Source organism: Chiloscyllium plagiosum, chromosome 14 (genome assembly GCF_004010195.1).
Source record: "Chiloscyllium plagiosum isolate BGI_BamShark_2017 chromosome 14, ASM401019v2, whole genome shotgun sequence".
Lineage (NCBI taxonomy): Eukaryota > Metazoa > Chordata > Chondrichthyes > Orectolobiformes > Hemiscylliidae > Chiloscyllium > Chiloscyllium plagiosum.
In genome coordinates, this window is record NC_057723.1 from 13830430 (window position 1) to 13845203 (window position 14774).

At 40.3% G+C, this 14774-nt stretch overlaps 1 protein-coding gene across 1 annotated transcript in view; it reads left to right on the top strand.

Annotated features, from left to right (window-relative positions):
• LOC122556505 (NEDD4 family-interacting protein 1-like) overlaps positions 1 to 14774 on the top strand; it is a 63412-nt gene that overhangs the window by 11286 nt on the left and 37352 nt on the right. Inside the window, exon 2 of the mRNA XM_043703211.1 lies at positions 1208 to 1298. Coding sequence (XP_043559146.1) covers positions 1208 to 1298 — 91 coding nt within the window. The remainder of the gene's footprint in view (positions 1 to 1207; positions 1299 to 14774) is intronic.

Genomic DNA, 14774 nt, shown 5'->3' on the forward strand with positions numbered 1-14774 from the left:
AATCTTCTTCCCGACCTCTCCGCCCCCACCCCCTCTCTGGCCTATCACCCTCACCTTAACCTCCTTCCACCTATCGCATTCCCAACGCCCTCCCCCAAGTCCCTCCTCCCTACCTTTTATCTTAGCCTGCTTGGCACACCCTCCTCTTTCCTGAAGAAGGGCTTATGCCCGAAACGTCGATTCTCCTGCACCTTGGATGCTGCCTGACCTGCTGCGCTTTTCCAGCAACACATTTTTCAGCTAATGATTACAGAATGTAATATGTAGGATGTCGCAACGAAGTCCAATCCTGGTCGTGGATGCTGTCCATTCTTTCACTTTCAGCAGGATTGGCTGATAAGTGTCTTTTTTTTCTCTGCTTTCTTTAGGTTGGGGATCTTGACCTTACACATTGCTGCCTTGGCTGAAATCAAGTCCTTCTGTTTTCTTATCAAAAATGACATTAAAGGAACACTTCCAAGAACAGTTTCTGCCAGAAACAGACATCCAAAATCCCTTATTTAAAATTTTACAAATGCTACCTACCTTGGCCAAAATAATTTAACCGAAATGTGAGGTTTGTGGATTTCTATGACCATGATATCCAGACAGAGTAAGAATTATTCTAATTTTCGAACAGTGTCCCCAGATGATTAAATAGTTTAGTAAGTTGTTGAGCTGGGATGTCAACAGATTTCATCCCAGCCAAATCGGGCCTCAGGACCAATGATTGAGAAAGGAAAACATACAAACTATGACTTATTTTACTGGTCACTATCTGGACACTTCTTTTGTCGTGAAGAGGGCATTGAGCCGACTGATCTCTTTCTCCCTTCTCCACCCAACGTGCAGCTTCACATTGAGGTGACTGGTGTTCTGTTTCAAATGGAGCTGAAGCTCAGTAAAGAGTCAATGCTTTCAGCTGCGAAACTAATTACATGTAAAGTGTTTTACCTGCACACAAAGAAAATATCTGAACTCATTAACAGTTTCTCATATGGCAGCTCCTTTTAGGGGTGTGGATGAGCAACTTCATTTTAGTTTAATGAAGTAAGCAGGCTGAATAGCCTTGTGTGTGTTAAGGGAGAAAGCAATCATTCTGTTGAACTGTATTGCATTGGAGGTTGAAAACAAACTAGTCATCAAGTATTTTATGATGATTCCTGAAGTTTGCTTTTAAATAATACTTCAGATTTCACAGGTTTTAATTTGTCATTTGTCAATGCAGTTGCAGAATGAAGAAGAGCCATTGGAGGTGTCAGAATCTGGGGCTGAAGCTGCTCCTCCACCTTACAGCAGTATTGCAGTGGAAAGTGCAGGTATGTTGAATTGTGCACTAACTGGAAGGAAAGTATCACCTCACTTTGCCACGCATTCTGCAGTGGTTTTATAGGATGAGCATATGTTATAGTTCACCAGTTTTTCACTGAGGTCTTGAATGATGATATGGGTGTGAATAAACATTTTATTTACATGTTGGAAAATATTTTCCAGAGGAAAGTCAGGAGCTTTTCATCTAAGCCTTCTTTCTTTGCTTCTGAGCCAAGCGATCACTTGAAAAGGCCAACTTTCTTCAGGGACTCATTTTTAAAAATGCTTGTTTTCAACAAATTGTCCACTGCTGCCCACCCAACATGATTTCTTTTTAGGATAGCTGCTTACAATGTTAGTTCAGGTCTTTCAAAATTCACATTACCATCATCTCCCAAAAAACTCCATCTTGATTTACCATCCCCAATTACCATACCAAATACATGTTCATCTGCAGTCTCGATGCCCATATTTCTTGGAGTTAACTGTTTGTATTTCACTCGTCAGATTTTCTCCCTGGTACAGCACTGAAACTGCCTCTATCACAGTAACATAACACCCCTGCGAATTGACCGTAGTGCACTAGTTCTCCTGTATTCCTTGACCATTCTGTAACATTTGACACAGTTGAACACAACCTACCCCTCTAACACCTTCCCTCAATTGTTGATGTACAGCGCTTGACCTCATATCTCCAGACCTCTTTATCCAGTCAAGGATAGAGAATTTACAGCATGATTTATCTTGATTTGATTTTTTCATGTATTCAGGGCTTCCTGTGTTGATGTCCCTCATTGTGCTGTTTCGTTTTCCTGTGATTGTGGTGTATTTTGCAGATTAAAACATTAAACGCACTTACTTCACAGTCCTTTGTCACAGTTTTAATACTGTTTCGTCAATACTTTTCCAGCAAAATGAAGGCTGAGTACCTGATGAAATTTTCTTCAAATGTAAAGTCAGAAAAATATTTGATAAATCAGGCAACTAAAATTCATGACATAAGGATTCTTTTCTTCTCTGCAATCACCTCCTTTCCGGTGTTACAGACTCTTTTAATTTTAGGTTTGCATCTATATTTCAACTTAATTATGTCATAATTTTGAACCTTGTAAATCACACCTTAAGAGCAAGGATAATCACAAAAATATGCTTTTTCTCTGCATCAATCATACCAGGCTTTTGGTCATCCTTTTCTCTTTATCTGGGTTGGCATTTATTTCTATTTGTAGATTTGTAAAACTTTTTTGTTCCATGCTCATAGGTGCTATGTAACTACAAGTTGTGTTTCTATTGATGCAAATCTCTAACTTCTTGTGGCAAATAAAGGAAGTGATTCCTTTTCAAATTCAAAAGAAGTGAATACAGACCCTGTTACTGTGACTGAATTCTGTGGGATTTTGTGGAGGAACGGATGGACTGCCCCATGAGTACATGAGATGGGTGGCTTCTTGTACAAACTACACACATTTTCAGAATTGATTTTGAGACCATAAGATAAAGGAGCAGAATTAGGACATTTGATCCGTCGAGTCTGTTTTTACATTTGATCATTGAACCCCATTTTCCTGCTTTCTTCCCATATCTCCCAATTCCCTTGCCAATCAAGAATCTAGCTATCTTAGAAAGGCAATGACTTGACCTCCACAGCATTTTTTATTTATTATTCATGGGGCTTGGACGTGGCTGGCTGGCCAGCATTTGTTGCCCATGAGAAGATGGTGGTGCACTGCCATCTTAAACTGCTGCATTCCTCCTCTTTTTCGCCCACACACCCCCCCCCCCCCAAATCCCAGAGGAAGGAAAATTCCTGGATTTTGATCCCGCAACAATGAAGAAACAGTGACAAAATCAGGACAGTGAGTGATATGGAATGGAACTTGCAAATGGTGGTGTTCACAAGTATCCGGTGTCCTCCTCCTTCTAGATGGAGGTGTTTGTGGATTGGAAGCTGTCTGAAGATCTTTGGTGGATTTGCACCAATTAGTTATACAGATTAACCACACTGTGGCTGAAGAACTTCCTCCTCACCTCAATCCAAAAGGATCATCCCTTTTAGTCTGAAATTGTGCCCTCGGATTCAAGTCTCTACCACTAGTGGAGTCGCTATCTCCACATACTCTGTCCAGGCCTCTCAGTTTTCTGTATGTTTCAATCAGTTCCCCCCGCTCATTCTTCTAAACTCCATAGAGTACAAACCCAGAGTTCTCAACGACTAGATGTCTTGAAGCGCATAAAGGTGGATAAATCCCTAGGACCTGATCGGGTGTACCCTAGAACTTTGGTCAGCTCGGGAAGTGGTGCTGGGTCCCTTACTGACATATTTGTATCATCGATAGTCACAGGTGAGGTGCTGGAAGACTGGAGGTTGGCTAACATGGTGCCACTGTTCAAGAAAGATGGTAAGGACAAGCCAGGGAGCTATAGACCAGTGACCCTGACGTCGGTGGTGGGCAGGTTGTTGGAGGGAATCCTGAGGGACAGAATGTACATTTATTTGGAAAGGCAAGGACTGATTAGGGATAGTCGACATGGCTTTGTCCATGGGAAGACATGTCTCACAACTTGATTGTTACTTCTTCAAAAAAGCTCAAAAGATTGATGAGGGCAGAGCAGTAGATGTGATCTACATGGACTTCAGTAAGGCGTTCGACAAGGTTCCCCATGGGAGACTGATTAGCAAGGTTACCTCTCATGGAATGCAGGGAGAACTAGCCATTTGGATACAGAACTGGCTCAAAGGTAGAAGACAGAGGGTGGTGGTGGAGGGTTGTTTTTCAGACTGAAGGCCTGTGACCAGTGGAGCACAAGGATTGATGCACTACTTTTCGTCATTTATATAAAATTTAGATTTGAGCATAAGGGGTGTAGTTAGTAAGTTTGCAGATGACACCCAAGTTGGAGATGTAGTTGTCAGCGAAGAAGGTTACCTCAGATTACAACAGGATCTTGATCAGCTGGGCCAGTGGGCTGAGAAGTGGCAGATGGAGTTTAATTTAGATAAACGTGAGGTGCTGCATTTTGGGAAAGCAAATCTTAGCAGGACTTATACACTTAATGGTAAGGTCCTAGGGAGTGTTGCTGAACAAAGAGACCTTGGAGTGCAGGTTCATAGCTCCTTGAAAGTGGAGTCGCAGGTAGATAGGATAGTGAAGAAGGCGTATGGTATCCTTTCCTTTATTCGTCAGAGTATTGAGTACTGGATGCTGGGAGGTCACGTTGCGACTGTACGGGACATTGGTTAGGCCATTGTTGGAATATTGAGTGCAACTCTGGTCTCTTTCCTATCGGAAAGATGTTGTGAAACTTGAAAGGATTCAGAAAAGATTTACAAGGATGTTGCCAGGGTTGGAGGATTTGAACTATAGGGAGAGGTTGAATAGGTTAGGGTTGTTTTCTCTGAAGCGTCGGAGGCTGAGGGGTGACCTTAGAGGTTAACAAAATCATGAGGGGCATGGATAAATAAACAAAGTCTTTTCCCTGGTGTGGGGCAGTCCGGAACTAGAGGGCATAGGTTTAGGGTGAGAGGGGAAAGATATAAAAGAGACCTAAGGGGCAACTTTTTCACGCAAAGGGTGGTGCGTGTATGGAATGAGCTGCCAGAGGATGTGGTGGAGGCTGGTACAATTACAGTGTTTAAAAAAGAATTTGGATGAGTGTATGAATAGGAAGGGTTTGGAGAAATATGGGCCAGATGCTGGCAGGTGGGACTAGATTGGGTTGGGATATCTGGTCAGCATGGACGAGTTGGGCCGAAGAGTCTGTTTCTGTGCTCCAAATCTCTGACTCCATGACTACTGCGTATGACGAGCCCCTCATTCTTCCAAACTTTCTCTGGATCCCCTCCAAGGCCAGCGTATTCTATTTTTAGATATGGGACCCAAAACTGATCACAATATTGAAAAAACTGAATCATTAATACCTGTTATGTTGCAGCATCATTGAAATATAGCATAATTTGTGTAATAGATGATCAGTCTATGACTTTCCTTGCATCAGCTGTATTGTGCTCCACTTAATTAACTTCAGCTTTTGTTTGAAATTGAATGGTTGGTGAAAATATTTGCACATCAATAATTCTCAACAAGTAGAGGCTCCCAATCTACTTGTTTACATGTTTGGCTATCTTTCCCATCTATAGGGCTCTTTGTATTCAAATTGATGTAAGGCGAAAATGAAAGTAACCTTAAGTGCATTTTCACGAGGAATATTACATGAGATTAATCGTGCTCCTAAGAGATTGTGATTTTGGAAAGCAAGAATATTTTACATGGGTTTTGGGCCAAATAACCACTCTGCTACACAATGACATGATGTCATGAAGAAAATTATTTATTTGCATCACGACTTGGCCCTTCGTAGTTAGTAGTTGGAACATTGTTTAATCTTACAACATTTAATCTTACTGCAGTTTATTTAGATAGTTTTGAGTATTTCTACTAAACAGGTCAGTCCCAACATAGAAGGTAGTTCCATGGGGCTATTAATTAACATGAATTTAAACTACTCTGACCCTTCATCAATAGGGGTTGTTTTTGACTGCTGTGCACTGAACAAAGTATGGTAGCTATTTTTGTTAACTTAGGTAGAGACAGTTTCCTATGTGAAAAGTAATTTTAAATGTTGTGCATTAAAGATGTGGTATGTGTGCAAAAGGTTTAGGATCTTATTGTATATACATGAAAATTAACAATGAAATCTTGCTGAAATGGTTTCATTCCATGTGTTTCATTTTGTGAGTACTTGTATATTCCTCTTTCATAGAGAAGCCTTAAACAATTCCTTTCTTGTCCAAACCCTTTCCACATCCTGTGTTCCTTTAGCATAACTTGTGTTATTAAATAAATAATTATTTTAAGACCATTTCAAATTATGGTTAATCCAAGCAAAATACTGTAATTTTAAGATTTACAAAATAAAGAATTTCCGTTTTGAAATCCTGTTTCCCTTCTCTCTTGAAGTCTGTGACATGAACTAGACTTAATTCCATGCTTAATTGCCTTCCAATATTTTAGTCAAATGGCCATTCATTCTGAGTCAAGACAACAAATACCAACAATCACTCAGAAAAGCTTTGCAGGCAAGTCCAAATCTCTTCAAACATCAGGAGACATGCACTTAGCTAAACCACTGGATATCCTGATGAGTGATGGGATCTTTTATGATTTGGAGATGATGGTGTTGGACTGTGGTGTACAAAGTTTAAAAATCACACAACACCAGGTTATAGTCCAACAGGTTTAATTGGAAGCACTAGCTTTTGGAGTGCTGTACCTACATCAGATGGTTGTGTTATAATTTCTTATGATTTTGTTTTGACTTACTGCAAAGCTTTGTTATGCTGAGACCATTTCTCAATTTCTTAATGCTTGGATATGATCATGAATTTAACTGAAAGTAGTTTGAATAATTTTGTACTACACTGGGCACTGCACTTATCTACTAATCTACCAGGAAACCTGTGAAAATGTTAATTTTTTAACAAATATGGGAAGAATAGTAATTTGTTGTGACGTGTACTATTAGAACGAGGATCTATTTGATCTCTAGCAGAATTGGAACAGGGATTTATAAACAATTAAGTGGTTATGATCCCGTTTGTTTCTTTGGCTTGAGTATTCAACACTCACCAAAAGTTGGCAGATCATCAAAACCTGTGTTTTCAAATAACTTCTCTTAAGGCCACATTGGCTCACTATTACAGTCTTAGAGATGTACAGCACAGAAACAGACCCTTTAGTCCAATCCGTCCATGCTGACCAGATATCCCAACCCAATCTAGTCCCATCTACCAGCATCCAGCCCATATCCCTCCAAACTCTTCCTGTTCATATACCCATCGAAATGCCTTTTAAATGTTGCAATTGTACCAGCCTCAACCACTTCCTCTGGCAGCTCATTCTATACGCGTACCACTCTGTGTGAAAACGTTGCCCCATAGGTCTCTCTGATATATTTCCCCTCTCACCCTAAATCTCTGCCCTCTAGTTCTGGACTCCCCGACCCCAGGGAAAAGACTTTGTCTATTTATCCTATCCATGCCCCTCATAATTTTGTACACCTCTATAAGGTCACCCCTCAGTCTACGACGCTCCAGGGAAAACAGCCCCAGCCTGTTCAGCCTCTCCCTACAGCTCAAATCCTACAACCCTGGCAACATCCTTGTAAATCTTTTCTGAACCCTTTCAAGGTTCACAACATCCTTTGCATAGGAAGGAGACCAGAATTGCACACAATATTCCAAAAGTGGCCTAACCAAGGTCCTATACAGTCGCTACATGACCTCCTAACACCTATACTCAATACTGTGACCAATAAAAGAAAGCATACCAAACGCCGCCTTCACTATCCTATCTACCTGCGACTCTACTTTCAAGGAGTTATGAACCTGCCCTCCAAGGTCTCTGTTCAGCAACCCTCCCTAGGACCTTACCATTAAGTGTTTAAGTCCTGCTAAGATTTAGTTTCCCCAAATGCAGCACCTCGCATTTATCTAAATTAAACTCGGCATCTGCCACTCCTCAGCCCATTGGCCCATCTGATCAACATCCTATTGTAATCTGAGGTAACCTTCTTCGCTGTCCACTACACTTTCAATTTTGGTGTCATTTGCAAACTTACTAACTGTACTTCTTGTGCTCGCATCCAAATCATTGATATAAGTGATGAAAAGTAGAGGACCTAGCACCAATCTTTGTGGCACTCAACTGGTCACAGGCCTTCAGTCTGAAAAACAACCCTCCACCATCACCCTCTGTCTTTTACCTTTGAGTTTGGGGTATGTTAGTATCGTGATGATGTTGTTGAACTAATAATTCACAAACCAGAATAGTAATCCAAGAATGAGAGCTCCAACACCATAGCATTTTTGAAAACTGGAAGTGTTTAAACAGAATTTTGACAACAAAAAGCCATGAGTAAAGATGGCTGTGATACTGGTAGATTGTTGTAAACAGACACTGGGTAATTTGTGCTGTGGAAGCAAACCCCTGCTCTAGTTTACATGTGACTCTTTTCCTCTTCCATTATGATTTACGTCTGTGTTATCCGGATGGATACTCAGTTGTATCAAACTGCTACAAAGAAGATTCACAATGACTGGATAAGGGCAGAGCGGTGAGCTTGATCTATATGGTCTTCAGTAGGTGTTCAACAAGGTTCCACATGGTAGACTGGTTAGCAAGGTTAGATCACGTGGAATACCAGAAGAACTGGCCATTTAGATATAGAATTGGCTGGAATGTAGAAAACAAAAGGTGGTGGTGGAGACTCGCTTTTCAGACTGGAGGCCTGTGACCAGCAGTGTGCCATAAGGATTGGTGATTGGTCCATTTATACAAATGGTTTGGATGTGTACAGAGGAGATATGATTAGTAAGTTTGCAGATGACATCAAAATTGGAGGTGTAGTGGACAGTGAAGGTTACCTCAGATTACAACAGAATCTTGATCAGATGGGCCAATGGGCCGAGGAATAGCAGATGAAGTGTAATTTCGATAAATGTGAGGTGCTGCATTTTGGAAAGGCAAATCAGGGCAGCATTTATACACTTAATGCTAAGGTCCTAGGACATGTTGCTGAACAAAGAGACCTTGGAGTGCAGGTTCACAGCATCTTGAAAATGGACTCCCAAGTAGACAAGGTAGTGAAGAAGGCATTTGATAAGCTTGCCTTTATTGGTCACTGCATTGAGCATAGGAGTTGGGGGAATCATGTTGTGGCTGTAGAGGACATTGGTTAGGCCACTTTTGGGATATTGCATGCTATTCTGGTCTCCCTGCTATAGGGAGGATGTTGTGAAAATTGAAAGGTGTGAGAAAAGATTTACAAGGATGTTGCCAGGGTTGGAGACTTTGAGCTATAGGGCGAGACTAAATAGACTGAGCGTATTTTCCCTGGAGTGTCGGAGGCTGAGCGGTGATATTATAGAGATTTATAAAATCATGAGGGGCAGAGATAGGGTGAATAGTCAAGCTCTTTTCCCAGGGGGAGTCCAAAATTATAGGGCATAGGTTTACGGTGAGAGGGGAAAGATTTAAAGGAGACCTAAGGGGCAACTTCTTCATGCTGACGGTGGTGTATGTATGGAATGAGCTGCGAGGGGAACTGGTGGAGACTGGTACAATTACAATATTTAAAAGACACCTGGATAGGTATATGAATAGAAAGGGCTTAGAGGGATATGGACCAAATGCTGGCCAATGGGACTAGCTTAATTTAGGATATCTGGTCTATGACTGGGTCGCTAGAGAAGGGCAGTAAAAACAGGCTTGGTCAGTGACATTTGTAACTGAACAATAAATTGAAAAACAATAACAGCAGTTGCTGGAAAAGCTCAGTAGGTCTGGCAGCATCTGTGCAGAGAAATCAAAGTTAACATTTCAGGGCCAGTGACCCTTGTTCAGACCCTTTGAGGAAAGGTCACCGGATCCAAAACGTTCACTCTGATTTCTCTTTGTAGATGCTGCCGTACCTGTTGAGCTATTCTATCAACTGCTGTTTCTGATTCTGATTAACAGCATCTGTGTTTATCTTTGGTTTTAATAATTTGAAGAATATGCAAGTTCCAAAACCTTCAGTCAAAACTTAGTACCATCTTCAATTTGCATTCTAACTTGAATTTAAGTTACGATCCCTGCAATGTTAAACATGTTGTCATCTATTATAATATTGACAAAAGCAATTAGTGATGGCAAATTGTCTGGTAACCCACAAAATTAACAATTGAAAGCAATTTTCTACATCAATGTGCATATTGTTTACTTTTGGGATAATTATTAAGTCCTCTTTTGCAAGCATCAATGGAACCTGCCTCAGCTACACTCCCATATAGTAAACATTGTGTGTAAAAAAATAATTTTCACAGTGTGGCCAAAGCAATAAAGCTCTGGTTTTCAATCCTTCTAGCAATGGGAACCGTTTCTCTGAATCTGATCTATACAGACACCTGTGATTTTGAACATTTTGGTCAGCATGGACCAGTTTGGGCTAAAGGGCCTATCTCAGTGCTGTTGGACTCTGTGATTCTTAAAGCTCCTTTCATCCTTTTTTAGTGGAGAACAGCCCCAAAAATGCCAAGTTGTAACTTGATTCTCTCAGCCCGGGAGCCATTCTAGTAATTATTTTCCATGTCCTCTGCAGTGCCTTTTTTTTTAATTGTTTTGCCCAGAATTGGAAACAGGACTCCAGTTGAGACCTTAACATGTTTATGCAAGTTGACGATAACTTGCTTGCTTTTGTACTCTCAGCCTCTATTCATAAAGTTGAACTTTTGACCAGTTGTTTCAAGATCTTTTATGCCTTAGTAACAGCTTTCTCATCATGTTCTGCCCTGTTCAATAATTTATGCAATAAACCCCAGATTTCCCTGTTCTTGCATCTCTTTTAGAATTGCACCCTTTACTTTGCGTTATTTGTCCTCCTCACCAAAATGAATCATTCCACATTTCTCTGCATTAAACTTCACTTGTCGTGTGTTTCCATTCCTTCAGCCTCTTTATGGAGTCTTGAAGTCTATCTCTATCCTTTGTTTCACAATATTTTGTTTTTTCTCATCTCTCAAGTTTGAAACAATATCCTATATACCCAAGTCTATGTCATGAACGTAGATTACACAAAGCAGTGATCCTAATTCGAGTCATTGGAACCCTAGTAGACCTGCTTTCAGTTTTAAAAAAACAATTGTTTACTGTTTCCTGTCACTTCGCAAATTCTTTTTACCTGCTTCCAGTGTCCTACGTATCCCATTTGTGGCATTATACTAACCAAGAGAATAACAACTTTAGTTCCTGAATATAAAATGTTAGAAAAATAGAAATTATTTGTAGGTAATGAAAATGATCATTATCAAGTTTTGTTTGCTTTCAAATATGGATTAAACTAATGTCAACTGTATATGAAATTGAAAACTTAATTCAGCAAAGTATAGGATTTTAACGAGGTGGATTTTGTAACTTGATCGTTGAATAAATAGAAGCAGTGTTGATTTTATTTTTATGCATATGGCAGAAAGCAATGGATAATGAATACATCAGAATACCTGATTGAGCTTTTGAGCAGTTCCTTAGATTTTTATGGATGTTGTATTTTGTGGTGTGACCTGGGACAAGAATGAACCATTGCATATCACTAATGGTTATCGTGCTTAAAAAGTATCACGTGCATAAGTAAGAAAAATTTGAAATAAAAACTTGATGTACGTAGTATTTGAGGTAGAGAAATTGCTATCTGAGATCCTCCATGTAGTTCGCTATTAATGAATTCTCTCTTTTTCTTACCTTAGGTATTTCTTGTTCTAGTGCAAACTGTGTTTCACAATTCTTTGTGCATCTTATCTTCCCACTGTCTATTTAACCTGCATGTTTTTGTCCCCCTGCCAATTTAGTTTAAATCCTACAGTAATAACACTTAGGATAAAAAAAGTTACTTTATTGGCCTGACCACAACTAAGAGGGAAGAACAATTCACGAGTCTGCTTTCCATTTATTGTCTTTTTGTTCTTTAGCACACATTGATATTGGAAAAAATCTGTTGGATGTGATGCAAATGAGATAATTGGATTTGTATGAACACATCGTGCGGACAGTTTTCTTTAAAACTTCATACACTGAAAGCTTAATAGCACTTTTGCAGACTTCAAGAATTACTAGGTGACACTGGATTTAGTAAGATTCATTGGCTGAAGTCTCTGTACAGTGTTCAGCAACTTTGTGCAATTCAAGTTTGCAGATTTAATGATTCTTCAAGAATGCATTTCAGTTCTGTAGGTAGCTAGGCAGAAGCACAGATAATGTATATCAAGCATAAGTGTGTTTCATATCTGGACTTTGCACCTTCGGCATAATGTGTCTTTTTGTGCTGTCTGAAAGATTGAGTCACAACATCATAGCCCTAACTTTCTAATTATGCAACTGGGGCAGAAAATAAATGAGTAATATATGTAACATAATTGGAAGGTGTATAGTGCTTGTTGCCTTGGCTATTAATGTTGTCATTTCCATGACAGGGAAAATAAAACAGTAGATGCAAGAGAAGTAGAGTAATACAAAGCTATAAAAGGAATGTGGTGGGATGGTGTTATGACCTATGTCAGACAAATAATACAATTGAGAACCATGGAAAGTGAATGACAAAAGCAGAGTGGGAGAAGAGTTGGGGGGGGTAAACATAAAAGATGAATTCAAAAGTCTTCTATAAACATACAACTAAGTAATGACAATTAAAAATTGATGAAGGGAATATTATAAAGTCTTGTGCATTTAAGTTGATTTTTAAAAAAGACTGAATGAGGGTAGAAGTTGAGGTGACACTTGCTCTCCCCTTGAAATGCTCCTCAGATACAGGGTTGATATTATGAACCTAAAGAACTGCAGTGTTTCACCCTTGTTCAATGAGAAAAAAGGGATGAATCCAGTACCTGCGGGCTGGTGAGATTAAACTCCGTGGTGGTAAAACTTCTGGAGACAATAATCTCGGACCAAATGAACAGTCACTTGGATAAATGTAGATTAATTCAGGAATGCCAGATGGATTTGATAAGAGTGAATTATTTAACTAACCTGATTAAGTTTTTCAAGTAAGTAACCAAGAGGGTTGTTGAAGATAGTGCAATTGATGTGGTGTGCAATGACTTCCAAAGGATGTTTGAAAACTTATCTATAACAGATATATCAGCAAACATAAAAAGACAATGGCAACATGGGTGCAAAATTGACTGAGTAATGGGAAACAATATTTGGGACCAATATGGTTGAACAGCTGTTTGTCAGACTGGTGGACGGAATATAGTGCACTTCCCCATGGCAGTGTTTGAGGACCACTGCTTGTGAGCTTTAATTACTTGCACTTGAGTGTGTGGGGCAATATTTAAAATTTCGCAAATGATGCAAAATTTCTTACTATTGTGAGCTGTGTTGCAAATAGTGATGAACCTCTAAGACAAAGACAGGGTTGATGGGAATGGGGAAACATGGCAGACTAAAGGGTGTGTTGATACTATGGCTTTAAGAGGTGTATTTTGTCCCGGTTTACTTTTTAAAAAGGTTGAGACAGAGGTGACGAGCAATGTGCTCCAGAACCAATAAACAGCTTGTGAGGCATTGGATGTTTTGAAAAATATGGAACAATAGGAACAACTTGAATGGAGTCAAGTTTCTACAGAACCAGGATTTATTTAGTTTTAGTCTTCAGTAGCGGTTGTAGGGGTCTTGAAGCCAAATGTGAAAGCTCTTATTCCTCTTTGTTACAGCCAAAAGCTGAGATTCTCTTAGTGCTGCTAGAATTGCATGTGAGTCGGTCTATTTTGCTGAATTTACCGTTGCTAAGGGTGTGTTTATGGGATTTAGCTACATTGGAGCAAAATAATTCGTTAATATATTATTTCGCTAAGTATTTTGTTAGTTTGTCTGTATTTTAATTAGAGTGTAAGAGTAAAGTCTGTTTTGTTTTGAGCCTGGTAGATTGAGCAATCAATTGCATCTGTAATTTAAGTTGATTTTTAAAAAAGTGTTGAATGAGGTGGAAGTTGAGGTTTTTGGAAAAAAAGTTAGGCTCGACTACCTTCTCAATAAATTTTGAGGGGGTTGGCCTGATCCATAGCAAGTAGAAAGTGATTCATTTTCAAAGGAAGAATGGGGGTTAGGGGAGGAGGGTGAGTTAGGGCAGTGGAGCAAAGAAACATTTTGAAATTCTAAAATTACAAACGAAATGGTAGAAGGCATCTTTGAGAGTGAAGTCAAGCTGCTTGCTACCCACTGCTCATCAGCGTTCTGCCAGAGGCATTTAGCTCCAGACCCCAGTATTGCCTTGGTCCAAAAATAGACAAAACTGAATTCAAGAGTTGAGGTGAGTAAGAGCAGCATGGGAATACCACTAGATGCAAGTTCACCTCCATGTCTCTTATTTCCAAGTAGAACAGTATAAATTTCTACACTGAGGAGAAAGTGAGGTCTGCAGATGCTGGAGATCAGAGCTGAAAATACGACCCATTGTCTCCGCCTGCTCCTGTCCCCCTTAGTCCAAGAACTCCCCACCTACGTTCGGGACACCACCCATGCCCTCCACCTGCTCCATGATTTTCGCTTCCCCGGTCCCCAACGCCTTATTTTCACCATGGACATCCAGTCCCTGTACACCTCCATCCCCCATCACGAAGGACTCAAAGCCCTCCGCTTCATCCTTTCCCGCTGTACCGACCAGTACCCTTCCACTGACACCCTCCTTCGACTGACTGAACTGGTCCTCACCCTGAACAACTTCTCTTTCCAATCCTCCCACTTCCTCCAAACGAAAGGAGTAGCCATGGGCACCTGCATGGGCCCCAGCTATGCTTGCCTCTTGGTAGGATATGTGGAACAGTCCACCTTCCGCAACTACACTGGCCCCACCCCCCACCTTTTCCTCCGCTACATCGATGACTGTATCGGCGCCGCCTAGTTCTCCCACGAGGAGGTTGAACCACTTCACCAACACCTTCCACCCCAACCTCA